Source organism: Drosophila arizonae, chromosome 5 (assembly GCF_054131065.1).
Source record: "Drosophila arizonae isolate 15081-1271.41 chromosome 5, UAZ_ARI_1.0, whole genome shotgun sequence".
NCBI classification, from domain to species: Eukaryota; Metazoa; Arthropoda; class Insecta; order Diptera; family Drosophilidae; genus Drosophila; species Drosophila arizonae.
This window is the reverse complement of record NC_142925.1, coordinates 7,360,094-7,387,336: the sequence shown is the minus strand read 5'-3', so window position 1 is coordinate 7,387,336 and position 27,243 is coordinate 7,360,094. Positions and strand designations below refer to the sequence as shown.

The 27,243-nt window shown below is 40.7% G+C and overlaps 4 protein-coding genes across 6 annotated transcripts; 3 read left to right on the top strand and 1 right to left on the bottom strand.

Annotated features, from left to right (window-relative positions):
• Nucleotides 1-426: 426 nt before the first annotated feature.
• Nucleotides 427-3,902, bottom strand: Git (ARF GTPase-activating protein GIT1). Its single transcript, XM_018009661.2, has 9 exons — nt 3,748-3,902; nt 3,418-3,604; nt 2,645-3,354; nt 2,416-2,572; nt 2,268-2,353; nt 1,922-2,209; nt 1,432-1,622; nt 928-1,345; nt 427-865 (listed from the first exon to the last, which is right to left on the bottom strand). The coding sequence occupies exons 2-9, from the start codon at nt 3,584-3,586 to the stop codon at nt 662-664; spliced, it is 2,223 nt and encodes a 740-aa protein (XP_017865150.1). The 5' UTR covers nt 3,587-3,604; nt 3,748-3,902; the 3' UTR covers nt 427-661.
• A 208-nt stretch (nt 3,903-4,110) lies between these two features.
• Elp2 (elongator complex protein 2) lies at nt 4,111-6,995 on the top strand. Its single transcript, XM_018013290.2, has 6 exons — nt 4,111-4,368; nt 4,424-5,198; nt 5,261-5,821; nt 5,895-6,201; nt 6,255-6,767; nt 6,831-6,995. The coding sequence occupies exons 1-6, from the start codon at nt 4,246-4,248 to the stop codon at nt 6,946-6,948; spliced, it is 2,397 nt and encodes a 798-aa protein (XP_017868779.1). The 5' UTR covers nt 4,111-4,245; the 3' UTR covers nt 6,949-6,995.
• A 219-nt stretch (nt 6,996-7,214) lies between these two features.
• LOC108614874 (uncharacterized) lies at nt 7,215-8,144 on the top strand. Its single transcript, XM_018009095.2, has one exon. The coding sequence runs from the start codon at nt 7,262-7,264 to the stop codon at nt 8,048-8,050; it is 789 nt and encodes a 262-aa protein (XP_017864584.1). The 5' UTR covers nt 7,215-7,261; the 3' UTR covers nt 8,051-8,144.
• A 13,234-nt stretch (nt 8,145-21,378) lies between these two features.
• Nucleotides 21,379-22,577, top strand: LOC108617482 (uncharacterized). 3 transcript variants are annotated; one of them, XM_018013291.2, is made up of 4 exons: nt 21,379-21,530; nt 21,619-22,055; nt 22,123-22,259; nt 22,366-22,577. In XM_018013291.2, the coding sequence occupies exons 2-3, from the start codon at nt 21,640-21,642 to the stop codon at nt 22,145-22,147; spliced, it is 441 nt and encodes a 146-aa protein (XP_017868780.1). In that variant the 5' UTR covers nt 21,379-21,530; nt 21,619-21,639; the 3' UTR covers nt 22,148-22,259; nt 22,366-22,577. The 3 variants fall into 3 exon arrangements, with proteins under 3 accessions (XP_017868780.1, XP_017868781.1, XP_089327238.1); XM_018013292.2 differs by having other exon boundaries at nt 21,400-21,530; nt 21,616-22,055; XM_089471112.1 differs by having other exon boundaries at nt 21,428-22,055; nt 22,132-22,259.
• The last annotated feature ends 4,666 nt before the right edge of the window (nt 22,578-27,243 follow it).

Sequence of the window (27,243 nt, the reverse complement as noted above, 5' to 3'; positions counted from 1 at the left end):
TCTGTGTGTGTGTGTATGTGCGTGTGCATGTGTAAAGAAAGAAGATCAAATAACAGACCAAACGATAACTCAATTACATAAAGTTAAACAATAGAAGGGACAACCGAAATAGCGCCTAATAAATGTCCATGCTTTAAATACAAAGTTAACTAAATGTACAATATAATACTATATATGTATATCAGCATATATATATATATATATATATTTGGGTAACATAGGGAGACTACTAACAGCAGAAATAGACAATTACTTAAGTTAGTCTTTCACTTTAATTTCCTTCCCCCCTTCTACCTTAAGGGACTTTTTACTATTTTTCTACACCCGATTTTCACTCTGTTCTCCCACGAGCTCAACTAGAATTTACCTTCGGTATTAAAACATTTAACTATTCCTTTCAATATGCCAAACATATTGGATGATAAATCGCTTTATGTAAAACATTTATTAATACAAATAATAATAAAAAAAAAAACAAAATATTTTTGCTTCATTTGGCAAACAAATTTCATTTTTCGTTAAGGAAGCACTTGGTTAGTCCATGGGATTATGAGGGGGTATCGAGTAGTAGTGAGTGATAATAAATTTGGTATTAATACTATTATAGCTTAAATGCTTAGTGAAACTGTCAATTGTGAAAAGTGTTTTCGTCATTCGTCATTCAGTAGAACTGCAGCACGAGCGTTTTAATGGCGCTGGCTATGTGAAAGGCGCAATCGCGCACCTCCAGCATGTTTTTGTGTATGCCCTGCTGATCCTCGGCCTCGATCGATTTCTGCAGATTCTCGCACTCGTGCTGGATGAGTATATTATTGCGCGTCAGCTGCTTGAGAGTCTCGCGTGTCAATTCGCTGGCATTCGGTGGCTTCATAGAGAATAATTAATTGGATAAGTTTGATAAAGAATTTCGAAATTTAGACAACTCACTAAATTAGCGTAGAGCGCTATTAGGTCGGTGACGGCGCTGCGTATGCGTTCGCCATGCGGCGCTATAGATTGCTTCTCCGCCTCCGTGGCGGGGTGCATGGCTTGTATGAGTTCCTTGAGACAGCGTGTAACTAGATCGGAACGTAATTTAACCTCCTCACCGAAAGGTTTGCCATCGCCGGCCATTTGATACATGCTCGTGGTGTTGCGCACTTCGTTGTTGCCCTTGGCCAAGTTGTTGGCCAAGCGACGCTCATACATGCTGGCGGGTCGTTTGATAGTCGACTGATTCGACGAACCGTTTGATGAGCTGCTGTCCACAGCTGCTGCAGCAGCAGCAGCAGCAGCCGAGGAGCCCTCGGGTAGCGAGAGTGGCTCATGCTCCGAGTCGGGACTGTTGAGACTCAGATCAATGCGACTAACATAAAATAAAATAGAAATTATATAAATGAAATCAAAATGAACTAAACAAAATATAAACAATTAATTTAAGCAGCTGCTCACAGTGGCTCATCGTAGACGCTGTTGTTGGAGGCGCTATTGAATTTGCATTTGAGCTGCGTATTCTCGCTGGAGAGCTGCTGCACCACGTTCTTCAGCTGATTGATTTCGGATTTATATTCGTTGATCTGCTTGCGCAGTGTTTCCATTTCGTTCTGTGAGTTTTCATTGCGCGGCGGAGTGTGCACAATGGCCTTGATTAAATAAAGGAAATTATAAGTAAAACGAAACTAAAAACTAATCAAAACAAATACTAACAAAACTAGAAACTAACTTGAAACAATGATTATATAGTTAAACTACACCGTTTACACATGAGCAACTAATTTTATTTGATCAGCGATCATTCGACTAGAAAAGCTTACAACTAGCTACGAGATGAGGTTTATATATTCCATTATATAGTCTATGGATGACTAGATGATTAGTCTCTAGGTTCAGTCTAGCCAAAGCTGTTGTTCAGCTTGAGTATCTTTTGGCGCATTAAGTTTACCTGCTGGGCCATTGGCGGCACCGGCGCATAGTCATCGTCGCTGGCCACCGGATCGTAGATGGGCTCGTCATCTGATAGATTTGGATCATGAATGCTCTGCTCAAACGAGCTGCTGTACATGGTCGAATTGTTGCCGTGATAGGGCAGCAATTGCAGCGACTGCGTTGGCAGTGGAGCGTCCAGCGGACGCAGGTTGGCCATATTCTGGCGACGCAGTGCATCGATGAGCACATCAGTGAGCAGACCATTGAATTCGGCGCGATTGAAGCGTGCGAGCTTCTGGCGACCCTGTCCATTCGGAAGGTGAAAATAATTAGTGAGTCGAGGGTCAGAGATTTTATCATACCTGATTACGCGTGGCGCTCAAAAATGGATTTGCTGGCAAAAATGGCACCGTTGCATGCTCTGCATTGAGCGTGCTAGTGGACCAGACTAGAAGAGAGCAGGAGAAGATGATTGGGGTGACTAATTGATAGAGGCGAACCTAAACTTACTGGCTTCACATTCGCGTCTGTCCACCTCGTCGTACAGATCCATGACAAGCTCCTCGAACATTTTATTCGGCACCAGCTGCAGCTTGCCGCGTGCTATTTTCAATTGTTCGCTTATCTCTGCACCGTTTGTCTCCGGTATGATCAAGTGGCGACCGCTCTAGAGCATCAGAAGAAGAAGAAGAAGATAAGGATTAGCTAGATAACAAATTATGATCTCATGGACACTTACAGCATGATCGGGTTTCTTGCCGCCCATGAACATAATGAGTCTGTCTGTCACATCGTACATGGCGTCCAGCAAACGTTCAGCTATGGTGTTATGATTGTTGGCCTTGGCCAGTTCCAGGGGCGTCATGCCATTGCCATCCAAGGCATTCACATCGGCGCCATAGATGAGCAACATTTCGATCTGGGAGGCCTGCCCAAACTTGGCTGCCATGTGCAATGGCGTCGAGCACTTCTCTTCGTGATAATAATTGGGATCGGCGCCCTGCACAAGGAAACGCAACGAGGTCTCCAGATTGCTGGTGCGCACACTCGCATGCAGCTGCCGGCTGAGTTCCTGTTCCAGATTGCTGCCGCCACTGCTGGAGTCATCGTCGTCCTGCAGACTGGGCTTCAGCACAAAGTTCAGATTCACGTGCTTGGCCTTGATGAAGTCCGACTTGGTCGGATGCAGTGGATCCTTGGGTGTTGGCTTCCGCCAGCGTGGCAAGTGTTTGCCGCCCGACGAATTCGTGCTGCCATCCAGCAAATGATGTTCCCACACACTGTTCGCGCCATGGGCATTCAAAGAATTGACGAAATTCAGCACAGATGGCTCCCAGTTGCCCTGGCGCAGCGACTTTACAATCGAAATGTGACGACCTAAGCTGCGATGCACCGAGCAGCAGTCGGCGCAGAGCAGAATGCCACGATTTATGGAGGCCCAGGAGGGATCTAAATGGAGTGTAGCGAGTCAGTATGACTTGTATAGAAGCTGCCTATTCCGATGGGACTCACCCGTTGCTCCACAATCTCCACAGACTTCGGTCTGCAATCGAGATTTGCTGCGCGACATCTTTTTTCTGACGTTTGCGTAGGTGGGCGTGCCCGAGTCTCTATGATTTGCTCCGTCGGGCGCTATAAATAACTTCTTATGCGCTTCGATTATGCTGCTGGCGAAACACATTCATGCATTTTTTTCTACCTAAACAAGCGATAAAAATCAAATTAATTCTGAGATAAACTGAAATGACTCAGATGAAAATAAAAGTTGTCGCACAATCTGTGTGCGCTAGCTGCTGTTGAACTAATGCTCGCGGACACAATCGAATCAATTATGTAAATTACTTTTAATTAAACGTGGCCGCCCAGTTGTAGCTGCACTTCTTTTTTATTATTACAATCGTGCGCTAATTTTTTCCAATGCAGCACAAGTGTACATACAAACAATGTTTATTTATAAACAGTGAAGAGTTGCCAAAGTGCAAGCAGAAGTTATAAGTTTGTTTATTTGGCAAAATAATTTGCCTAAGCTAAACTCTATCTGTATTAATGAAATTTTTATGAATTTGAATCTAAGTGTTTTTGCATATTGTTATGGTTTTCATTTCATTATTTAATATTATTTGCAGACAGTTGCAATATTTTAGTTGCCATCAACAGTCTGGCAGCTCTCTAACAATTTGCTTGCATTGTAGTATAGTTGTCTCACTTGCACTCTCGTAACAGCTGTTGAAGCAACAGCTGTAAGCGGCAACAGTTTTATGACCACTGCGTAGCGCGTCTTTATGCACGTGCATAAATATTTCAATTAAAATTGAAGTTTGTAGTGCAGCATTAAGTGGTATGAAAGTGACGAATTTATACACCTCGGTGGCCTGTAACCGCACCACCGAATGCGCCGATTGGGGACCCAGTGGCTTAATTGCATACGGTGCCTGCAACGCAGTTGCGCTACTCGATGCGCGCGTAAGCTAAACAAGAAACAATTGTTGACAATTCTTTAAAAAACTATTTATTTCAGTACAATGGTAATTCAGCTAAGATATTGTATACCTTAGTGGAGCACACAAAGCGCGTGAATATACTCCGATGGCTGGATGAGCAGTATTTGCTGTCGGGCGCCGATGATGGCAACGCAGTTTTATGGCAACTGGATAGGGATAGCGCCAAAGATAAAATATTGCTGAAGGGCCACACGAGTGGCGTGAATGCGGTGGATGGTGTTCTGCGTCCTAACGGCATTTGGCTACTGGCCACAGCTGCGGCTGACAACAGTCTTAAGTTGTGGCACCTGCAGGCAGATAAACAAGTCAATTGCTTTCAAACTGTGCAGTTGGATGGTGGCTTTTGCTTGACTCTGCGCCTTACTCTGCTCCCCAAAACAGAACAGGTGTTGCTCGCCTTCAGCACTGATGACGAAACTGTTGCCCTATGGGCAGAGCAGTCTGCAGGCAGTGGCGATGCGAATGTCGGCCAGTTCAAAAGCGCTCACAAGCTAAGCGGCCATGAAGATTGGGTGCGTGGCCTGGACTTTGTTTACGATGGCGATGACTTACTGCTAGCCAGCGGCTCACAGGACAATTTCATACGCCTCTGGCGCATAGCGGCTCGAGGCACTGATAAACCTGTACAAAAGAACATACTGGATGTATTGAATGATAACGATGAGCTGCGCGTCGAGGAGAAGCTACTGCAACTCGGCGGAGAGACTTGGTATGCGGTTAGTCTGGAGTCAGTGCTCTATGGCCACGAGGGCTGGGTCTATGGCGTGCACTGGCACAAGAATGAAAAGCAGGGTATGTGCTTGACTAATGATACATTTTTCTTTTACTTTATACTAAATCCTCTTCTCTTTCAGAACTGCGCCTGCTATCCGCCTCCATAGACAAAACTGTCATAGTCTGGGCGCCTACGGATGTGGGCGTTTGGCTGGAACAGGTGCGCGTCGGTGAAGTGGGCGGCAACTCGATGGGCTTCTATGGCGGCAAATTCGCACATGACGGTCGCTCGATTATGGCGCACAGCTACCAGGGCGGCTTTCACATATGGAACCAGAGTCAGGAGCAGTCGCACATGTGGACCTCGAATGTTATTGTGGGCGGCCATTATAGTCAAGTGCGTGACTTGGCCTGGGAGCACGAGGGTACCTATTTAATGACTGTGTCAGCGGATCAGACGACTCGCCTGCATGCGCCCTGGGTCCAGGCCGATAAGCCAACAACTACCTGGCATGAGCTCGCACGGCCGCAGGTGCATGGCTATGATATGCAAGCGCTGGCTTTGCTCTCACGCTATAAATTCGCGAGCGGAGCTGAGGAGAAAATAGTACGTACATTCCAGGCGACAGCGAATTTCATTGAGAACTTTCGACACATCAGCGGAGTGGTTAATGATGCAGCAGGCGATGCTCTGCTGGAATGTAAGTATATTTAATTAGCAGCAATCAGCATGGAAATATCCTAAATCATCTTCATTTTGCTCTGCATCCTTAGCTCTGCCAAAAGGCGCTTCGGTACCGTCGCTGGGACTATCCAACAAGGCAGTGTATAAAGTGGACACAGCTGCTGAGGCGACGACGACGACGAAGAAGGAAGAATATCCGGAGAACTACTTTGTGCCTATTACACTGCAAACGCCGCCACAGGAGGAGACCTTGATGCAGAACACCCTGTGGCCGGAATTGCAAAAGCTGTACGGACATGGCTATGAGATCTATGCGCTGGCAGCGACAGCCGATGGCCAGCTGCTCGCATCCACCTGCCGGGCCAGCAATGCAGAGCATGCACAGATTATACTCTGGTGAGTTTAGGTGTTGGCTTTTGGCATTTTCTCAACAAGGAGTTGTCTTGCAGGAATACGTCCAACTGGAAGCAGCTGCAGAAGCTGCCTGGTCATCAGTTGACCGTCACCCAACTGCGTTTCTCCCCAGATGGGCGTTATTTGCTCTCGGTTTCCCGCGATCGTCGTTGGTTCCTCTACGAGCGACAGCAGACCGACGAGCCCCTCGGCAGTTATGCGCCGGTGGCCAATACGGACAACAGCAATGGAGTGCATACGCGCATCATTTGGTCATGCGACTGGTCGCACGATGGCAAATATTTTGTGACGAGCTCGCGTGAGGGCAAAGTCGTGGCCTGGACAAAGACAAAGGAGCAGGAGTCAGAGTCTAGCTCGCTGAATGGCTGGCAGGCCGCTGCCTTGCTCGAGCTCAAGCAGGAATCTATCACAGCTGTTAGCTTTGCGCACAGCTTTCTGGACCAGCAGGATGGCGTTTATGTCCTGGCACTGGGCACAGAGCGAGGCATCATCAAGATCTATCAACTGCACAAGGGCCAATGGCAGCTGCGCTGCGATCTGGACAAGAAGTGAGTGCAAGCGTTGAATAACAGTAAATTTATAGTATTTTAATAAATATCTCTATGTCTCAGCCTTGCCCATCACCTGACCGTCAAGCGGCTGCAGTTCCGACCGGGTCAACAGCAGCTGCAGCTGGCCAGCTGCGGGGAGGATCACTTGGTGCGAATCTATGACATTTTATTAACATAAAATTGAAACTTGGCAGCAATCAGTAAAGAGTCAATAGTGAAGAGTGACAGTTTTTTTTTTTTTTTTACTACTGTGCTTAATTAGAATTTTTTACTTGCAATATCACTCCGGTTCTTCCTCATCTCTATCTTATCTAATCACTTGTAATTGGCCGTGTTATTGGCACGGTGCGTAGCTGTCTGCCGTTTCGTGCCGACTCGCTGATAACACGGCCAATATTGAACTCTAATTTCCTGCGCTCCGTTTTTGGCCTATTTAAATAGCATGTGAGCCACATGTCATCTCATAGTCATTTCACAGCCTTCGTGTCGAGATGAAAGTTGCAGTTTTGATTGTATTGGTTGCCCTGGTGGGCAGCACAGTTGCCCTCTCCCTGTCACGTGCCGGTCCGCCAGCCAAGAAAAGGCCAACCCAGATAACTGATAACTCCAACAAGAAGGTCGACCAACATGTTGATGCTCAAATCCAGAATGAGAAGACTCAACAAATCGATGTGGAATTGAAGCAAGATCTGCCTAAGCCTCAGTATGTCGATGTGGAATCGAAGCAAGATCTGCCTAAGCCTCAGTATGTCGATGTGGAAGTTAATCACGATCAGCCCAAGAAGCAGCATGTTGAGGTAGAGATCAAACACGATCAGCCCAAGCCTCAACATATTCAGGTGGAAGTCAAGCACGATCAGCCCAAGAAGCAGCATGTTGAGGTAGAGATCAAACACGATCAGCCCAAGCCTCAACATATTCAGGTGGAAGTCAAGCACGATCAGCCCAAGAAGCAGCATGTTGCGGTAGAGATCAAACACGAGCAGCCCAAGAAGCAGCAGGTTGAGGTAGAGATCAAACAGGAGCAGCACAAGCCTCAACATGTTGAGTTTGAGATCAAGCAGCAGGAGCTGCCGGAGGCAGAACACGTCAAATATGAGATCAAGCAGCAGCAGAGGCCACAGCATGTGAACTTTGAGATCAAGCAGCAGCCGCATCTACTGGAGGCACCACATGTCCAATATGAGATCAAGCAGCAGCAGCAGCAGAAGCCACAGCACCTTGAGTTTGAGATCAAGCCGCAGCACGAATCCCAGCTCATTGAATTGGAGCTGGCTTAAACTGTCTCCAGCTGTCTCCGAATGCTATCAGATATATATCCGATTAAAGACATTTATGTGTGTGTAATAAATTTTTGAAAAATGAGTTAAAGAAGGTACGTAGTGCACATTATATGAGTTTCTCTGTGTGGATCGTTTATTTCTCATACTTATTACTGACTACTAAGGGCTTTAAATATTTAATAGCTATTATATAAATTTTTTTTAGATAATATATATAAAATTAAGAATAATATGGATAATATAATTATAAGGTATTAACAAAAAGTAGAAAGGCTCTAGACGAGACTGCTCGACTCGGAGATACCCTAAGCCTCCAAGCTGATATTCGAATCATTCTTCACTTCTTTTATGCACACATACATAAGTACATACATACAGGGCAATGACCTTGAGTGGGTGGTGACCTTGAGTAGGCAGTAATTGTGGCAAGAGAGAGAAGGATGTTGAGAGGGGGTTAGGATATTAAGGTGGTGAAGGGAGAGGTGCAGAGTGGAATGGAGGGACTAGTGGTGAAAATGGGTTCAGAGTTTAAGAATTAATCAAATATTATGGAAGGAATCTTTTAAGGAGTCGAATCTTCTATATGGAGAGCTTTAAGGGTTCTCTACTCCCACTCCCTCTTGATATATCTCAATAATTATAATAGCGCAATTTTCTTTGAAGTAAATATATATAAAAGAGAAAAGTTTGCTGCTTGCAGTTCCAGCGGCGTCTCAGCCGCAGTTTGCAATTTCCGTTCGGCTTGGCGAATTTTGTGTGAGAGTGAAGCAGAGCAAGAGCTGTGAAAGCTGTGCAGGAGCCGTACGTAGCATGCTTATGGGCGTCAGCGCTTAGCCACGTGCCATTGCCGACCGCAACTTGCAATTTCCGTGCAGCAAGTGACTTTATGATTGGCCTCGCCACGCCTCGCCTCGCCACGCCTCGCCGCGCCTCGTTTGTTGCCCCAACTATTTGGCTTTGTTGTGCGTTTAATTGGCTTTGGCTAACGGCGATTGCCTTGCGCATCTTTCTTTGACACTTTAATTATGCTTTTCAGCTGCAATTGTTTGTCCAGTCGTTGAACTCCCCACTCGTGTCGACCTACTGCTACTCCCCCTCCTCCTCCTGCAGCTGCTATTGCTCCTGCTCGCCCAGCTACGCCTCTAGGGCATCCAGCTCCGGCCCATAACAATGGCCAAAAGTTAAGCTATTGAATTGCATTTAGGCCACTTGTCTGTACAATACAACATTTGTATTCTCAGCCTCGATATTCATTTTCTTTTTTTTTTTTTACGGTTCATGATTTTATTCGGGATTTTGTTTTATTTTTTTCCAGTTGCTGTTGCCGCCATACAATGGCCCCGAACCGCCATTGCAATGGCGCAACATGCGTTTCCGTTTCCGGTGAAAGTTGCATATATAAAACTTTTGTTTAACTTGCATTGTTGCTGCAACGTATTTCGTTTTTACATGCCTTCTTTTTTTTTTTTGCATCTTGATGCCACATTTGTTATTGCTGCCTGTCGTGTTGTTTTGCCCGCTCCTCCCTTTAGATCCTCGCGTTTTTTTATACCCTGAACCCATTGAAAATGGGAAATCAGGGTATAATGGTTTTGTTGAAATGTATGTAACAGGCAGAAGGAGGCGTGGCAGACCCCACAAAGTATATATATTCTTGATCAGGGCGACGAGCTGAGTCGATTTGGCCCTGTCCGTCTGTCTGTCTGTCCGTCTGTCCGTCTGTCCGTCTGTCCGTCCGTCCGTCTGTCCGTCTGTCCGTCTGTCCGTCTGTCCGTATGTTTGAACGCGTCGATTTCCGAAGATATAAGAGCTAGAGACTTGAATTTTTTTTTAAAATGACCGTATATACAGCGCGGACGTCGAGTTTGCTTTTAAAATTAGATAAATCATCCCGTTATGTTTTTATCGAGTAAAAACATTCAAGTTCAAATCAGATGCCACTATAGCTAATTGTGAATGATTTTTCTTTTTTTTAAATTTCTCAAATATTCAATATAATATGTAGATCATATGCTGAAAGTTTCATTAAATTCCGTTCAGTCAAAAATTAATAAAAAATAATCAAATATTTGGCAATTAACAAACGCACGTGCAGCAGCTACAACAAAAACATTCGTTGAATCACATCAGCTGTTAGTTTCGTTTAGTTTTGGTAGATGGCGCAGCAACAGTGAATCTATTTGAGTTTTGCCAGCGCCACCAGCAGGAGTGGGGTGGCCTAGTGTGTTAGCTGCATGACGCTCGATCGAGAAGTCCGCGGTTCGAATCCCGATCGATGCAACTGGGGTTAATTTTTTTTAATTGTTTCAAAATATTTTTATATTTTCATAAATGAGTTTTCTATTTAATTTATATTTTTAAATACACCGAAATTGAAATTTTAACTATACCTTATGTGCATTTTTAATAGTTTGGTTATTCTAGCAGATTCTTAGAATCACATCAGCAGTTGGTTTCGTTTAGTTTTGGTAGATGGCGCTGCAGCAGTGAATCTATTTGAGTTTTGCCAGCGCCACTAGCAGGAGTGAGGTGGCCTAGTGTGTTAGCAGCATGACGCTCGATCGAGAAGTCGCGGTTCGAATCCCGATCGGTGCAACTGATGTTAACTTTTTTAATTGTTTCAAAATATTTTTATATTTTATTAAATGAGTTTGGTATTTTATTTATATTTTTAAATACATCGAAATTGAAATTTCAGCCATACTAAATGGGCATTTTTATTTGTTGGGTTCAGGGTAGTATCTAGTCGAGCACTCTCGACTAGAGTTTTCTTACTTGTTTTTTATTTGTGTGCAAGGCTCTTTTTTTGGGTGTTGGAATTTTGCATTTCATAAGTTTCAATTGCGCACAAGTTGCTGACAGCAGCAGCAGCAGTCGCCGAGCTGTTGGCCATAACATGTGTAAACAGGCCAAACCAAAGCAAAAAAAAAAAAAAAAAAAAAAAAAAGAAGGAAAAGAAACTGCCAAAAAAAATCAAGTAAAAACGAAATGCCTCTCACTCTTTGTGTCTCCCTTTCCCTCCTTTCCTGTTGCCTTTCTCGACTTACTTCTGGTAGCATCCGACAGCATTCATATGTGTGTCAGTAGTCAACTTTGCTTTGGTTGCGCTTTTCCCTTGCCTTTCACACTTTTTGTTTGACTTGCAGTGCAATGGGCGTGCATCTCGTACCCTAAAGCTATCCAAGTGTTTATTGGCCCCGCACAGCTGTTGGCCCTTACTTACAGTTGTATAATTTGACTTCTAATTAATATCGAATCAAATTCTGATTTCTTTTTTAGGCGACTCTAAAAGAGTGAAATGAATTTTATAAGACAGTTATGTTTGCTCTGTTTTGGTGCTTGAGAATCGAATAGAACGACTGTTCTCTCAATTGGAAATATACGCTGAGAGAAAGAGAGAGGGAGCCAAGTTGTGGTAGGGATTGTGAAAAGTGAGAGAGGAAGCGGGTAAGTCATAGAAAGATAGCTAAAGAACAAAATCTAGAGAGAAGAAGAAGGTGCAGAACAAAATTGTTGGAAAAGAAGAGACATAAATACAGATAGGGATTAGCTACGCAGGAGAAAAGCCGCGAGAAATGGCTACATATATACACTGAAATAGACCGAAAGTCAGAGAGTGACAGAAAGAGAAATACATATAAAGAGAGAGATGAATGGAGCTAAAGATAAAGAAAGAGAATGGTAAAAGATGGAGAATGTAAAAGTACTTTTGCTTTTATAATGAACAAGAAGACTTAAAGAAGATTAAAGGGAAGGGGAATGAAATGTGGGATTAAAATGTGCAACTAGAAAGAAATGTCTAGAGATGTGGGGAATCGGTAAGTATTAAAGTGGGTCATGTGATAAATACAATACAAAAAGAGAGCTGCAGAAATTGGAAAAAGACAAGTGGAAATAAAAAGTTGGAGCGCATCTTTGACAATCTGAAATGATAAAGTTGAAACATTTTAAAAGTTGGTAACAACTATTCACACTAATACACACGAATACTAGGGTATTCATTAGTAATCTATGCCAGCTGAACATAATTCGTATTGCAATTTTCACTTTTCACGTTATTTGTTGTTCGTTTTGTATAGAATTTTTGTTTGCTGTCAGCGCGTTGGCTAGCTCGTACGCATCTGCTATGTTGCACGCATATTTCCGTTACGTTTGGCTGCGTGCAACAAAGAACGCGACTGCATGTTGCCTCGTCCGTGATTTGTGCATTTCCGTTGTTTGCCATAGCGGAACGTGTGAGCGAGCGAACGTGCGTGAGCAGCTGCGCCGTGCCGTGCAGGAAGTGGTTGCCACTTGCAACGCTGCCCCACTGCGGCAGCTCTGTCATGGCAATGGCGACAACATCCCAATATACCCAATTGATGCGCTGTTGGCCTAGTTCTGGTCAGCCCTAAATCGACCATTGATTCAGTTAACATGGCTAGAAAAAAAAGCCGACTTGAAAGAATTTTCTGTTCTATTTTCTTCTGCTGGTTTATTTGCGTTGAAAGTTTTTCAATTACCTGACCGCTGGTCTGCGTCCGATTGGCCTTGTTCTGACCAAATCGCTTGCCGAGCGAATTTCCAAAATTTCAGCTACACTTTCTGTGTGTTCTTAGCGAACAAGGCCAGCAAACATGGCTAACTAGCAACAAGCTTCAAGCAAGCCACTACAACAACAACAACAACAACAACAACAACAACAACAACAACAACAACTGTGACAGCCAAAAAGCCAAGCAGCGGCTTTTTGCGCGGCTAAGCAACAGCAAATATTTTACAAGCGAACCAGTGAGAGAGGGAGAGACTGAGGGGTGGAGTTTAAGGGGAGAAAGTGGCTAGTGGCAAGTGGCAAGTGGCAAGTGGCAAAGTTTCCTATTGCCTTCAAAAGTTATGAGTATGCAGCGGCAAATGTTGTGGATTTTGATGGCGATGACGATGACGATGACGATGATGATGATTATGATGAGTGTTGTAATATAAACTTGTCAGATGAGTTTATTAAATGCCGCTCTATAGGCTTTTTCCAGTCTTCTGATATTTCTCTGGTTGGCTTTATTAGCTTGAGTACACATTTGATATAAGAAAAGAGGTTAATTAGTCTTGGCATTTTCTCATTAAGTAAGTTATGTATATAGCAAGATAAGTCAATTATGCATGTAGGGAAAGTAATCCAGATATATAATAATATATGTATATAACAAAATTTTCCTTGAATTGAGCTCGGCTTGATTTTACTTTCTTGATCCATTTCGCTACTTCCTCCATCTCTTTCGCTATATCTCTTTCTCATTCTGTCTCTATATCTCTTCTCCCTGTTTTTCTCACTCAAATCTATTTCTGTCTATATCATTTACTCTTGCTTTATTTATTTGTATTTTTTATAACAAAGAGTGAAATTAATTGAAATTTGTATTTTTGTTTTTTACTATATTTACCTTACTTTGTTTTTCTCTTTTTTCTCTTCAGTTCTTTCTCTTTCTCTCCCTTTCGCTCTCTCTCTCTCTCTCTCTGTCATTAACTCTTATTCATTCCCTCTCTCTCCCACATTTTCGATCTATCTCTCCCTCTTTCTTTGCTTCTCTTCCTTCTCTTTTTTCACAAAAACATCCCTAAAGGCTTAATAACAAAAATTAGCTTTAAGCCAGGCTCACATATATTATTATTTCCTGTTTCATTTGCCATAATGCCAACATGTTGGCAGTCAGTTTGCTCTGCTCTGTATCCATAAATTTTGCACCCATCCGAGTTTTTGACAACGTTCGCGCAAACTTTACGGATTTTTGCTGTTCGCAGTAGCAGCAGCTACTGATGCAGCAGCTAGATATATCCTTGAAATCCTTTGACTTTATAGCTTAATTTCCGCGGCTAACTGGCGTGCCTTAATTGTTTTCCAATTAGCGTGCTGCAAAAACTTTAAAGTTCATTAAGTTGTGCGGTTTTTGTTGCACCCGTCCCAGAGCCAGAGCCAGAGCCAGCACCAGAGCCAGATCCAACGCCAGCTCCAGCGCCAGATCCAACGCCAGCTCCAGCGCCGACGCCAACGTGGCGTATGATGAATTTTTAATTACGCGTGCACCAAACACAAGCAAAAAACTGTTGGCAAATTGTAAAACAGAGAGTGAAAAAAAAGGAAACAGAAGAAATCAAACACGCATAACGAATGTATTTTCAGTTGTTGTTGTAGCTTCTACTGCTGGTTTATCTGACTGCGAGGCCAAAGTCAACAAAGCGTCTAAAAAAACGAGAGAAGAGATTGGTAGAAAAATGTTGTTGATATAGCTGCAACAGCGGCTGCAATTGTTGGCCAAATGCCAGCGGCCGAGAACCGAGCCACGTTAATTAAACAAACAAAAGCGAGGCGCGACGTGGGCGTGGCCCACGCTCTGCTGCTGAGCTTAGCCACGCTTTAGCCATGCACTTGACAATGAATTGCAATTGTTGCAAGTCTCTGAATGACACTGAACGAAAGTTGTTGTGAAATTATATTGCAATTAAATTGCTGAACGAAGGTGAAAACAAAAAGTTTTCAGCATCGGCTTGCTGGAGTTGTCATTGAGAAAGAGGAATATGGAAGACGAATAAGTGCGGTCTATCTTATCTTGTGTTGGCGCAATGAAGAAGTTGAGCAAGCTCTATGCGCAAATTTAATTTATTTTTTCTCTAATCTAATTTAGTTTTTATTTCTAAAGATTTTCGCATATATAGCTAAGTTTTTGGTTCAGTTACAATACTTTACAGCTTTCATTGATAAAGTAATATATGAAAGGAGGTATTCCAACTGACCCTTTCATTATGCTTACATATAGCTAAATTTTTTAATGAGAAATAAGAGCTTTTAGAAAAAGCTTATCCGGAAAGCTCATATATTTGGCAGAAAAGTGAATTTAAAAACTGTTTATATTAATGTTTTGTTTATAATTAAAGGTTTTGTCCATTGTTGAACATAAATTACAAAAATAAAAAATTCAAACTCTTTATTTAATAAATTCCTATATTTATATTTAATGGATTTTAATTTATAATTAATTTGTAGAAATGCATAGACTAACTAATTGAAAGCTTGCAGCTGCCTTTATTAATTTATTTATTACAGATTAGAATTTATATCAAATTAAAACTGGCTTAAAAAACACAAATTAATTAAGCACAGACAAGAACTTTCGGCAGTTTATTCTTTAAAATATTTAAATGATATATTTTGAATGCCTCCCTCTGGGTTAATTTTTATAAAGCTGCCTTTGCAACTAATTAATTGAATTGCACTGAAACTTTACTGAAAAATAATAAAGCTGTCAACTGTCGCTGTCAATGAGTGTCATTGGCGTTTAATAATATTAAAAAGGGTATAATGTATTCTTTGTCATTTATTGATTGTGGAAGCGGCGCGTTTTAAAGTGCTTTAAATCGAGCCGTACAATTGCACTGCAAATATTGTCATCAAATGCAGTTGTTGTAGTTGTCGTTGTTGTTGTTGTTGTTAATGTTTGCGATTTGTTTGTTTTAAGCGGAAAATGCTTGGCACACTCTCTCGACCTGTACATAAATAAATTTCTCTTTTTTTCTTTTATATATGTATTGCATTTTTAGCTTTATAGATTGCAACTGTAAATGGAAATGTTGAAAAACGGAAAACCGCGAATGCAAACGGCGTAAATCGCGTATTGTCAACATCATCATCAGGAACAGTAGAGACTGACTGGGCTGGGCTGGGCAGGGTTGGGGCTGGGTTTGTTGGTTTGGTTGGGTTGATTATCAAGCTCAATGGTCACCCATAACGCCACGCCGCCTCCTCTGCCCCCTTCCCGCGGCACTCAATGGCCAAAAGCATTTTTCAGCATTTACAATATTTCTCTCATTGGTTGCACATTTGCTTCTTCATTTCAGCATTCAGTGAAGCTGGTTATTATTATTATTTCTTTTTTTTTTTTTTTTTTTTTTTAATGCATTTCCATATCAAAGTGACATTACGCTTTAATTTCTTTCGCTTTAAAATATTCCTTTTATATGTGTGTGTATTTATATAAAATTTAAATTCTCTTCACAGTCGTTTCATATTGCAAAGCCTTGAGCTGCTTTTGTAAATGGAATGCGGGATTTCGGTTTGAGACTGGTTAAAAATAGGGAAATCCATTACATAAAATAGTTTTTTTTTTTTTTTTTTTTTTTTTTTTTTTTAATGGTTGACATTGCTTTGTAAAGACTTTATTTATGTGCTTCGTTTTGCCAGTTGCCTTTTGGAAAATAGAAATATTTTGTCAGCATGACAAAGGAAATTTTTTGACTTCTCAATTTCTAGTTGACACAGCACAATAAAGTAAATTAAGTTCTGCTAAGTTACTCTCCTTATTATATTTATTATTATTTTTTTAAATATAAAATTTAAAAACAATTTTTGATTTTTTCATGAAATATTTCAAAATTATTTATTATATTTATTATATAAATATTTTAATAAAAATTATTTATTACATTTATTATATTTATTTCTATTTAATACATAATAATTTTGTTGTTTACATTTTTGACACGTTTTTCCATTTGTCTGAATTTATTATATATTAAAATTTATTTTTTATTTATATTATTCTTATGTCTTTTATAATATAAACGTGCTTTATTCTATATTATTCTATGTGCCTTAGCGCTTTATAAATTGCTGAAGATAATATTATAATAATATTTTCTAACAATATTAAATAATAATTTTCTCAGCAAGATTTTATACTTTAATACTCAATACAATTAAAATTCCAAAATATTATCTAGCAAAATTTGCTCAAGATAATATTGTTAATAACATTATGTAAATGTTGCTTTAAGACGTCGTAATCTTGTTTAAGTTTAATACCCAATCAACTGTTTGCTAAATCCTAAGCTATTTACCTTAACGGTAACTGCAACTATTTGTCGCAGTAGCTAAGACAAATATGGAGTTGGTAAGCTGAAATTCGATTACCTCGAGCCAAAGCAGCAGCTGAGCTGCAAATGAAATTGCAATTGGGGCTTGGTTGATAACTAAATTTTGGATTTGCTGCATTGCAATTAAATTGTTTTGCCTCTAATTAGTAAACTGAGCAACGTCTATTTGCTGACTGTTGATGGGCATTCAGACATTAGCATGTCCCTAGCAGATGATACTTCGAGTGAATTAATTGAAAATCGAGTTGAATAAATGCGTTGAGCATTTCGATTAAATTATATACGCCTTAAATGTGAACCTCAAGCGTTTGGCCAACTGCTTAGTTTGTTGCTCGACTTAAGCTATCCAGCTGAGTGATGTTTTGGTATTGTGCTTGATGTGGTTAGCCTGTTGCTGTTGCTGTTGTGGTTGTTGTTGTTGCTGTTGGCCAAACAACAAAGCTGCTTAGATAATCTGTCAGTCGCAGCGCCGGCGAATGCGGCGTATGCGTAATTTCATCAGCTGCACTTGAATCAACTTAAAGCCTGATGAAATTATAAGCCGACTGAAGTGGGCCATTGCCGCACTGTGTTCTAGCTGTATGAAGAGAGGAGGAGTAGAGGAGTGGAGGAGTCGAGTAGTCCTTTAAATGTCTTTAAGTCCATTTACTATTTTTGCATTTTCAATTCACAAAGCTGCGGCTTGGGTAGCCCAAGCGAAATGCTCCAGCTACGGCAGAGCAGTTTGATAAGGGTGTGTGTGTGTGTTTGCTAGAGTGTGTGCTATAGCATATCTATGTGTGTGTGTGTGTTTGTAGCATGCTCTGCGGCTAGCAAAAGTTTGAAGCTACAAGCAGCCGCAACTTTTGCGCGACGACATTTCCGCTGGGTCTTGGCAGCAAATTATGCGGCTGGCAGCACAGGCAGAAAGACCGTCGACCAGGCAGGCAGTCTGTCAGTCAGTTCGGCAGTTCGGCAGTACCTCGCTCAGTCACTCAGTTAGTCAGCACCTGCTGCGTGCTGCTGCGTGCTGCTGCTTCCTGCCAGCTTCACGCCCTGCGCCAAAGTGAGCGATGGCTGTAGTTGTCGCCTGGCTGCTGTCATATTATGCTCGCCATGTAATTTGTATAGACGGCAAGCGTTGGCGTTGTAATTTATGCATTGCCCCAAACGTATCCATCAATCCAATCGCATCCAGCTCTGCTCTGGCTGCCTATCGCACGAGTGCTCACAATAAACACAATTAGCTGGCATTAGCATTGCGCATTAAGCACATTTGTTTGTTGTTGTTATTGTTGTTGTTGTTGCTGTGCCGGTGGCATTACAACAACTTGCACCACATGCTGCAATTATGCAGCGTTTTGTGGCATGATTATTACAATTTACAAAATGTACAACGCACTTACTAGATCTGACCTAGCTGCATGCCTAGCCGAGAGTAGTTTGATAGCACTCCATGAAACATGATTATAGACAATATTTGTTTGCATGCCATATGCTGTAACAATATTTTATCAAACAGATAATCAAGTGAGCTGAAAGTTGTTGAATTTGTTTGAAATTTTTAAGTACAGTATTGTAGGCTACAAGTTAACTGTTTGGTTGTTTTGTTTACTAAAGAAAAAAATAAATTTTATAATTATATTGATTTTATTTGTTAGGTATAAAGTTAAATAAAAAGTTAAATAAAGTTAAATATATAAAAAGGAACTGAATCTCTTTAATTTAATTTGCTGTTTCTTTCATACTCAAGTTCCATTTTATCTTCTCTTCAACTCTCACGTCTTTGCTCTCCTTCTCTCCTCTTTACTACTTAATATTAAAACTACTACTACTACTACTATTTTATATACATATATTATATATTTTATGTATATAAATATTGTATGTAAGTATTTCTTTTCGCTAGAATTTATCTTAATTTTTTTTACTGCATTGTCATTTCAAAATCAGAGATTTTTCAAGCTAAAACTATTTAATGCATCTGATCTTCTAGCTATTTTTTAGCCAACAAAGCTTAAAATATATGTTTTGATTTTTTATTTTAGATCGATTTGCAGAATTTGCAAAATAATACATATGGAAATTACTGCAAACTGGCTCTGAATTTTCAATATAAAATTCATAGGAAAAGCTGTCGAAAACATTTAAATCTAGCTGTTTTTTTCTGTTTCATTTTAAGCATAAAATTTTTTTTTTATAATAATGTAACAATTTTTATTAAATTTTAGCTCGATTGCTTTTTTTTACGGCAACTAGAGTCAATGAAGCTGAAAAATAGCTATTAGACGATTTTTTTTCAGGTGAGCTTTCAGCTAGCTCCTATCAGGCTTTTCAGCATTCAAAGAAGAAATAATAATTTGAATAGTAATAAAATAACTTTAATTATTAGTTTGAGAGCAGATTAAGTTTATTTACTCAAATGTAGCAGAGTTTTTTATTTACTTTTTAGCATAATAAAACTCAGCTGCTAGCTTAGTAAAATTCTAGCCCAATTTCCGTAATACCCATTCAAGCGTATAGAACGTATAGCCAAAAAGCAGATTATGTTCAGCAATTAAATAAATGACAATATGCAATGCGTTGCATGCCGCTGCATGCAATGTGCCAATGTTGCACTGTTGCAATGTTGCCTGATGTCAAAGTTCAAATGATGAGTTCATCAAATGTCGTGGCGCGCACAAAGCGACACTCGAAAACAAAGCGCAAATACACTCAACGACAGACGACTCAAGTGCATTGTCTGCAGCTGTGTGGGTGTGCAAGTGTGTGCAAGTGTGTGCATGTGCATGTGTATGCAGTTTGTGTGCTAAACATAAACGCTGCATGGCTTCCCAGTTGCGAGCACAAATATTGCCAGCAGCTGAGTTGTTTTCTTCTTTTAATAAAGAGTTTAGACATGTGAGTTTTTGGGTGAATCGGGAAGGGAAGCATTCAGCACCCGCTGATGTTATGACAAAATGTTACACTGACACTACATTAGATTGTTGCACAAGCTGAAAGTTCTGCTTACACATTTTTTGTTTGTTTTTTTGTTTTTGTTTTTTTTTTTTTATGCCTAGGTGCATAAGTAATGCGTTTTTCAGCAGCTTTTCTTTTTTGTTGCTGCTGCTGGGCATTGTCAACGGGTTTTTCAGCGCGCGCACTGCTTTGTGTCGCAGACAAATGCCCCTTGGTGCGACGTGTGGCACGTTGCACTTGATGATGTGTCTATGTCAGGGCTCTCCCCATCTCCACCTCCCACTCTCACCCTCTCTCTCTCTCTCTCGCTTTGTGACCGCCAGTTGCCATCATTTGACCATAAACTAGCTTTTGCAGGCGCCACAATCAGCCCGCAGTGTATGCAACAACTGTTTGGGGGCCATTCTCGACCCTCAACTCACCCCCCCGACTCTTCGACTCCCCGACTCTCCGACTGCCTGACTGTTGACTGCTGATTGTCGCCTGTTAGCTGTTGTTTGTGCCAACTGTCAAATGTTGCCGGCTAGCGCTTTAGTTAAAGCATTGCCATTGTCATTGCACCTGACTCCTGCTGCCGAGTCCATTATCCTCAGTGCAGGTGCAGGCGAATGCATGTGTGTGTGTGTGTTAATGATAGCGGAAGTGCACTTCATTTAATTAATACGCTTATAATTGCACACTATATATATGTGTGTATATTTATATATATGTATGTATATGTATATTTATACATGTGGTGCCTGTGTTTGCTTTGCTTGCATGCAACAGCAGCCATTTATTAACGTAGTTGGCTTGAATATCACTTGAGCTGAGAGGTCTTCCACCTGATTGTTGAGCCAATACAAATGCGCATTAAAACACATACATATATTTGCATGGCAAATTGATAGAGTTAATAAACTCTAGAGTGACTTTTGCTAGATTGGATAATGAATGAGCCGAATGAGAAAGAGAGAGAGAGAGAGAGAGAGAGAGAGAGAGAGAGAGAGAGAGAGAGAAAAATCAGAGTATGTAATCAGATATTCAAGATAGGATGTCTGTTGATTTGTCTAGTTGATATTGCTAAGTGCTTCTGCTCTGTATTTCCGTCTCTCGCTCTCTCTCTTCTTTTTTTAATCTATGATACTCTCGCTCATCCTGTATTCCCGGAATTCCCTCCCTCTCTCTATATCTGTTGATTGCGTTTTGACAAGCCTTCCGTTTAGCTCCGTTTTCCTATCTCTTTCCCTTTTCATGTCCTTCTGTATTATCTCTCAGTCTCATATTTTTTCTCTATCCCTTCAAGTATCATCTATTCCTATCCCTATAGATTTATCCGTTTCCCACTCTCTTTATCATTGTCTGACTCTATCAGTCTTAGCCTATCTCTCTCTTTCTCTTTTTATATATTATTCCCTCTCTATTTATATATCTGTCTCTATCTATTTATCTGTCGTCTCCCCCCACTCTTTCTATTTCATGATTTGACTCTCTCTCTTTCTCTCTCTCTCTCTCTCTCTGTCTCACTCTCCATATCAAACAATCGATTCTCACCAAACATAGGAAACTTGGATAGTTTTTCAAGGCTGTCAAAACAGTTCTCCAATATATATTCACAATATATATCCAATGAACCGACACAACTGTAAAATCAATTGTAAGTGAAATACAAAAGACACTTTCCGATCCGTTAAAGTCAGCGACAGAAGTTGGGTAATTCATTTCACATCGCATCATACCAGCAGCATTCAAGCAAAGCATTCAACATGTCCTCCGGCTCATCCAATATTGATCCCAACGAGTTCAATGAGATCAATGGGGCAAATGCTGGCAACTCGGAAAGGGAACACCATAATGAGGCAGAGGAGATGCCACACCCGGAGATGCAGCACCCGGACATGTCGGGAGCAACGCCGCGATCGAGTCATTCAAGGGGCGCCAGTGGGCAAGGTCGACGCATCAGGCAGCGGATGTTGACGCCAGGGATTGGCAATCAGTATCGCATCTGGGTCTATCATCCGATGCATGAGCCGCACCCGAATCGTCATACCCTCAATCGCATCATATTCTCGATAGCTCGAGCCTTGCGCACCCGTCGCTCTGTTCCGCCCCAGCCGGGCCAGCGTCCCGGCGTGATCTACAGACGAAACGCTGATCTGATAACCATTGATGTGGAGCGGGAGTAAGTGCTACTGAGCTCAGATCAAAATAACGCCTAGCCTCTTTCCCCTTATATATAATACCTGAAGCTTTTCTAGCTATGGACGTTCCTAGCGCGGTATTTTTTAGTCAAGATAGCGCCGTGATACTATGAATACTAGACATACATAGAAAATCGCATAAATAAATTCATGAATCGGATTTCGTGGGGTTTTTCACATGTCAAGTAAGTAAAGTTCTCATATATCTCATATATATACAAACATATATTGTATATTATATTATTATTATATATTATATTATCGTTGCGGTTTCCCTTTTGCATTTTCTAGCTATAAGAACTGATCGACTACTAATAGCAAGTTAGCCTGGTACATGAGAATTGTCTATGGAAGATTATAAATTTATTATAATTATTTTATTTAAAGCTGAAAAGAGAAAAAAATGGTTAAAATTTTGTTTGGTGAATGGCATGCTTAGTCATTGACAATGCAAGTTCTAAGTTCTAAAAAATTAAAAAAAAAAAAAAGCTAAAATGTATAAAGATTTGAGAGATTTTTCCTTGGGGTTGAAGAACTGAAGCAAAAGTCTATTTATGATTGGGTTGTGATTGCTTTCAAATTGAATTAATAATTTTTTTGAATACCCTGTACTCATTGAATATGGAGTATAAGAGTTTTTTACTTATATAGATTTTTCTTAAAGGTGAAGCATAGACTTGGGAGAAAGGGTCTGTAGACCGACTTTCTCTGTTTCTATGGATGTCGGCCTTTATATTGTCTCTATGTGTGTATAACTATCTCTTTCTATCTATCTGTGTGTCTGATGTCTGCCTATCTATTTGTCTGTCTTTCTTTATTTATGTCTATCTATTTATATATATGCAGGTATCTCTGCCTCTGCCTTACCATATGACCGGACTAAAGCACCTGTGCTATAAATTCTCATTCAAGTACAGGGTATTTTTTAGTCAGGCATAACCTACAGCATAACATTTCATCGACTTGGTTTAAAAATGAATATATGCTGTAATTTGATTTCTTTTTGTTTTTTTTTTTTTGGTAAATTTTCTACTAATTGGTATTACAAATGGCATTGCCGCAATCAACGTTTGACATATATTTGTCAGATTGAATTACATGAAGAAGAAGAAGGAGAAGGAGAAGGAGAAGGGGCAGAAGTAGAAGCAGTGAAAGAATTCGAGTTGTATAATGAAGGCACATCAAATTTCAGCATAATTTAATCGAGCTAATTAGGCAGCTGTTGTACGAATCAAATGAAATACATGTTGCAACATGTGGCACACTCACACACACACACAGCCCCAATTATATAATTAGAATTACATGGTAATAAACATTTCGTAATGTGCAAAGCAGCTTTTTCCTCAGCACTTCGGAGTCACTTAAACTAATGTGCAACAAATTTTTATTTGTGGCAGCGTCGCCGTCGTCGTCATCGTCGTCGTCGCTCGTCGAAGCCATTAAAAGTTATTGCTGTTAATAACCAATTAAAGTGCAAAAATAAACATCAATTATTGGGGCGTGGCCGAGGACGGGGCTGGGGCCGGGGCGAAGCAGTCTGTGTAAAAAGCAGAGCTCAACTTTTTTCGGCTGTGTGGCAAGTAACTTCGAGTGTGCCACTCGGCATATGCGATGCATGCAACCAAGGTTCTATATGTGTAAGTAATATGCGCATGTGGCATGCTGGAAATTTATGCACATTGTTGCACAGCATATGCCAAGCACCACTGAACGTGTGCCACTGACTGTGGCATAAGTAATCAAGCTGAACTTCAGCTGCAACCGCCCCCCCCCCCCCCCCCCTCTCTCTACCCCTCCCCTGCAGCAGCTCAAAAGTGGCAACTAAGGTGGCAACTAAGCACTATTGGCCATTTGCTGGACCAACTTTCAATGTGCAACTGCCAAGTAAATGCATGATAAATGTTTTTCAAGTGTGTCAGTGTGTGCTTGTGTGTGTGTGTGTTTGCTTGTTTGCATGTATGTGTGTTTGCATGTGTGTCTTAAGCTGCTCTTTTAGAAAGCAAGGCAACATATGGACATATGCTAAGTGTTGCAACTGTGTGTGTGCTTTGTCTCCTTCTTACACACTATGGGAATTATCGTAAAATAACAATTTCTTGCTGCCAGCTGCAAATATATATGCATATATATATTCTATATACATATATGCAAAGATCGATATGTGTATGTGCTTTAAAGTCGTTTTCTACTTCAATAATTCAACAGAAACATATTAAGTTCTTAGAGTTATAGTTAACAGATCTTTTAAACTTGATTAACAGCTGTTAACTTTGTAAGATTGATTATTCATATTAGCAGTTCAGCTTATCTAAGCTCTAATAAGCAGCTATTAGCCGAAGCTGCGTAGCCATATGGCCACATATTGTTAGTTGTATTGAGTTTAGAAAAGATTAGCTATAGGGGAGGAATACTTAACAGCTGTTAACTTAACAGCATATTAGGATCACATAATATGCAGGATATACACTTAACCGTATATAAGCCCCATAGGGCAGCTGTTACCTAACTAACTGGAGTAAGTGTGCTTAACAGCTGCTAAAACTCGGTTAAGAATTCTAACAGGAGCCACAAGACAGCTGTTAAGCTAAATACTTTTACATAAAAATGAGTTCATGCATGTGAAATCTACTTTACAGATGTTACTAGATACCTAGCGGAAATTCGATCTATAGATCGACAGATAGATAGGTATAGGTAGATATAGATCACAAATTAAAACCTGTTAAACGTAATCTGTAATGCTTTCACACGACAAATAATATAGTATAGTATAGAACTGCAAACTCTACAAGTTTTCTTCCAATTATTCCATTTCATCCCATTGTAGATCTGTGTGTCTAGAAATTTGAGCATAAGTCACACCTTGAGGCATTCACTTAAACAAGTGCACTTTAATATTATACACGTATCTAATAGATATGCTCCAGCATCTGCAAGTGGCTGTTCGAGTGTTTGCTAGCTGCTTTAATTGACATGCAGTGGGAATTTCTAGCTCTATCGCAGCCTATCTAGACCCCCTTTCTGGAGGCTGCTCAAGAGCAAACTTTGTGCTGGAGCTTTAACAAGTGCCTTCTGCGTAAATTTCGGACAGTTTTTTGCCTTTGCCGTTTCCTTTACTTTTGCTGGAGGGGTGAGGGAGGCGAAGGCATTTCCAACAAACTTTTGCAGCAAGTTAAACACGCTAAGGACACGAAATTGTCAAGGTGCGTCCTCCAAGCAGACGAACGAGCGGCTTGAGTATACAATAATGTACACTGCCCGAAAATGGTGCACACACATTGCGGCATCTCTGACATTTATGACAGTGTAGTGGCTGGTCGATGTCGTTGCTAGGGAGAACTTCTCAAGTTACGCATTCGCCGCGTGCTCGCCGAGCTGACAGCAAGTTCACTAAATGCTTCCCCTCGCTCAACGAACCACACCAAAATTCATGGTTTGCTAAACTTTGACAATCTAAACAGATTATATTCGTTTTGCTCAAACGGCATTTTAGTGTTAAATTTCGTGGAAGATTCGGTATTTCAATGAAATGGTTAAGAAGTCAATAGAGCGACTTGGTTGCTTGCTTGGTTGGTGCTTGGATTCATGAGTATTCAGATAGTATATTTATGGGTTTAATATATTTACATACAGCTATGTTTAAAATGTAGTAAATAGTAGTAGAAAAATGTCCAAGCTCATGAAAATAATTGTGATGCATATTAGTAGTTCATGACAGTTGTAGCGCTAAAGATTATTTGTTCATAAAAATAGTAGTGAAAAATAGTAGCTATAAATAGTAGCGAAAAATAGTAGTAAAAACGTAAAAGTTCATGAAATCAGTAGTTTTTTACTTTTTTTTCCTACTATTATTATTATTTTGAACGCATATTCTTTAATTAATTTATGGCCAAACGCTCACATCTTTTATAACATTGTTCAAAACATTTTGTTTTAGATTTTTTTTTTTTAATATCGTTAAGAGAGTTTAAAGTTTTTTGTTAAAATGAAACTCAAAACTTAGGTAAAATCCGTATACAAAAAAAAAAAAAAAAAAAAAAAAAAATTGAAAAAATGTATAAAATTAATTAAAATGCCAAATATCTTTGTTTAGAAAAGATTTTGTGTCAGTGTAAAAAGTAGTAAAAATGCAATAGTGTATGAAAACAGTAATGAAAAGTTTTAAATTTGTAGTGCAAAATAGTAGTAGCGCACGAAATAGTAGTGAAATAGTAATGTAAGTGAGACCAATCATTCTACTTTGATGAGGACTATACCTACATGTCTATATACATATTTATTGTATATCCATTGCATTCCGTATAAATTTGCAGCTCGCACAGCTTGGTTCCTTTGCTGCTTTGACATCAACATATCCATTTAAGTGTTGCCAATTTCCAGCTCACTTCTTCTTGGCAGCTCGATCGCAAAAAAAAGGAGAGTGTTGCAGAGGTGAAAGTGCCACATGCCACATGACGAGGCAACAAGCATGTGTATCTGGGTTGAGGAAATTGCAATGCGAGAGAGTGAATCCAAAAATATTTGCGTATATAAAAATGCAAAGCAAGTGAAGAACGTCTGTGTGTGTGTGTGTCACCTGCTGTCAGCAAGCGGGTGACAGCAGCTTGACTGATGTCCTGATGAGCAGCAGCCTCATGGCATTGGCATAATTGAGTACAAACTGTCACAGCTTGCGGTTAATTAGTTGCACTCGCTGCTTGCCACAGATTGCAGTTGCAGTTGCAGTTGCAACGATCGCAATGCAAATACCCTGCCTAAGATGCTCGCATTGTTGGCTGCACGCAACGGACAGCAGACGGCAGGCAGCAGTCAGCAGTCAGCGTGCAACATTTGCGTGCCGCACAATGCCAAGCCAAAAATTCAATTAATTTGTGAATAAACGCAAATTGAATTGCGTTCGGCGTCGACGCGCGCCTGGCAATGCCGTTGACGGTTAGCTTTTGTGTGGAGCCTTCGGAGCGACCACAGCCCTGCCACACTCACGCCTCCTCCTGTCCCCTGTCCCCTGCCCCGTGTCCCCTGCCCCCTGCCCCCTGGCAGCGCCTTTACTGTTCACTGCCTCCTGGCGCTGCATAATTGCCAGTGACATGGCCGCACTTGCACTTGGTTTGGCGCTGGCGTGGAGCATGTCGACGCCATCTTTGACGGCTTCTTAATTAAAAGACT

What these genes read in the sequence shown, in the direction of transcription:
- Git (XM_018009661.2), bottom strand. Translation starts at nt 3,586, where the DNA reads ATGTGTTTCGCCAGCAGCATAATCGAAGCGCATAAGAAGTTATTTATA. An exon ending in CAGACGCGAATGTGAAGCCA is followed by an intron (nt 2,354 to 2,415) that starts GTAAGTTTAGGT and finishes GCTCTCTTCTAG; the next exon opens with TCTGGTCCACTAGCACGCTC. An exon ending in TGAGCGCCACGCGTAATCAG is followed by an intron (nt 2,210 to 2,267) that starts GTATGATAAAAT and finishes CCGAATGGACAG; the next exon opens with GGTCGCCAGAAGCTCGCACG.
- Elp2 (XM_018013290.2), top strand. Translation starts at nt 4,246, where the DNA reads ATGAAAGTGACGAATTTATACACCTCGGTGGCCTGTAACCGCACCACC. An exon ending in GCACAAGAATGAAAAGCAGG is followed by an intron (nt 5,199 to 5,260) that starts GTATGTGCTTGA and finishes CTTCTCTTTCAG; the next exon opens with AACTGCGCCTGCTATCCGCC. An exon ending in CATGCACAGATTATACTCTG is followed by an intron (nt 6,202 to 6,254) that starts GTGAGTTTAGGT and finishes GTTGTCTTGCAG; the next exon opens with GAATACGTCCAACTGGAAGC.
- LOC108614874 (XM_018009095.2), top strand. Translation starts at nt 7,262, where the DNA reads ATGAAAGTTGCAGTTTTGATTGTATTGGTTGCCCTGGTGGGCAGCACA.
- LOC108617482 (XM_018013291.2), top strand. Translation starts at nt 21,640, where the DNA reads ATGTCCTCCGGCTCATCCAATATTGATCCCAACGAGTTCAATGAGATC. An exon ending in ACCATTGATGTGGAGCGGGA is followed by an intron (nt 22,056 to 22,122) that starts GTAAGTGCTACT and finishes TAATACCTGAAG; the next exon opens with CTTTTCTAGCTATGGACGTT.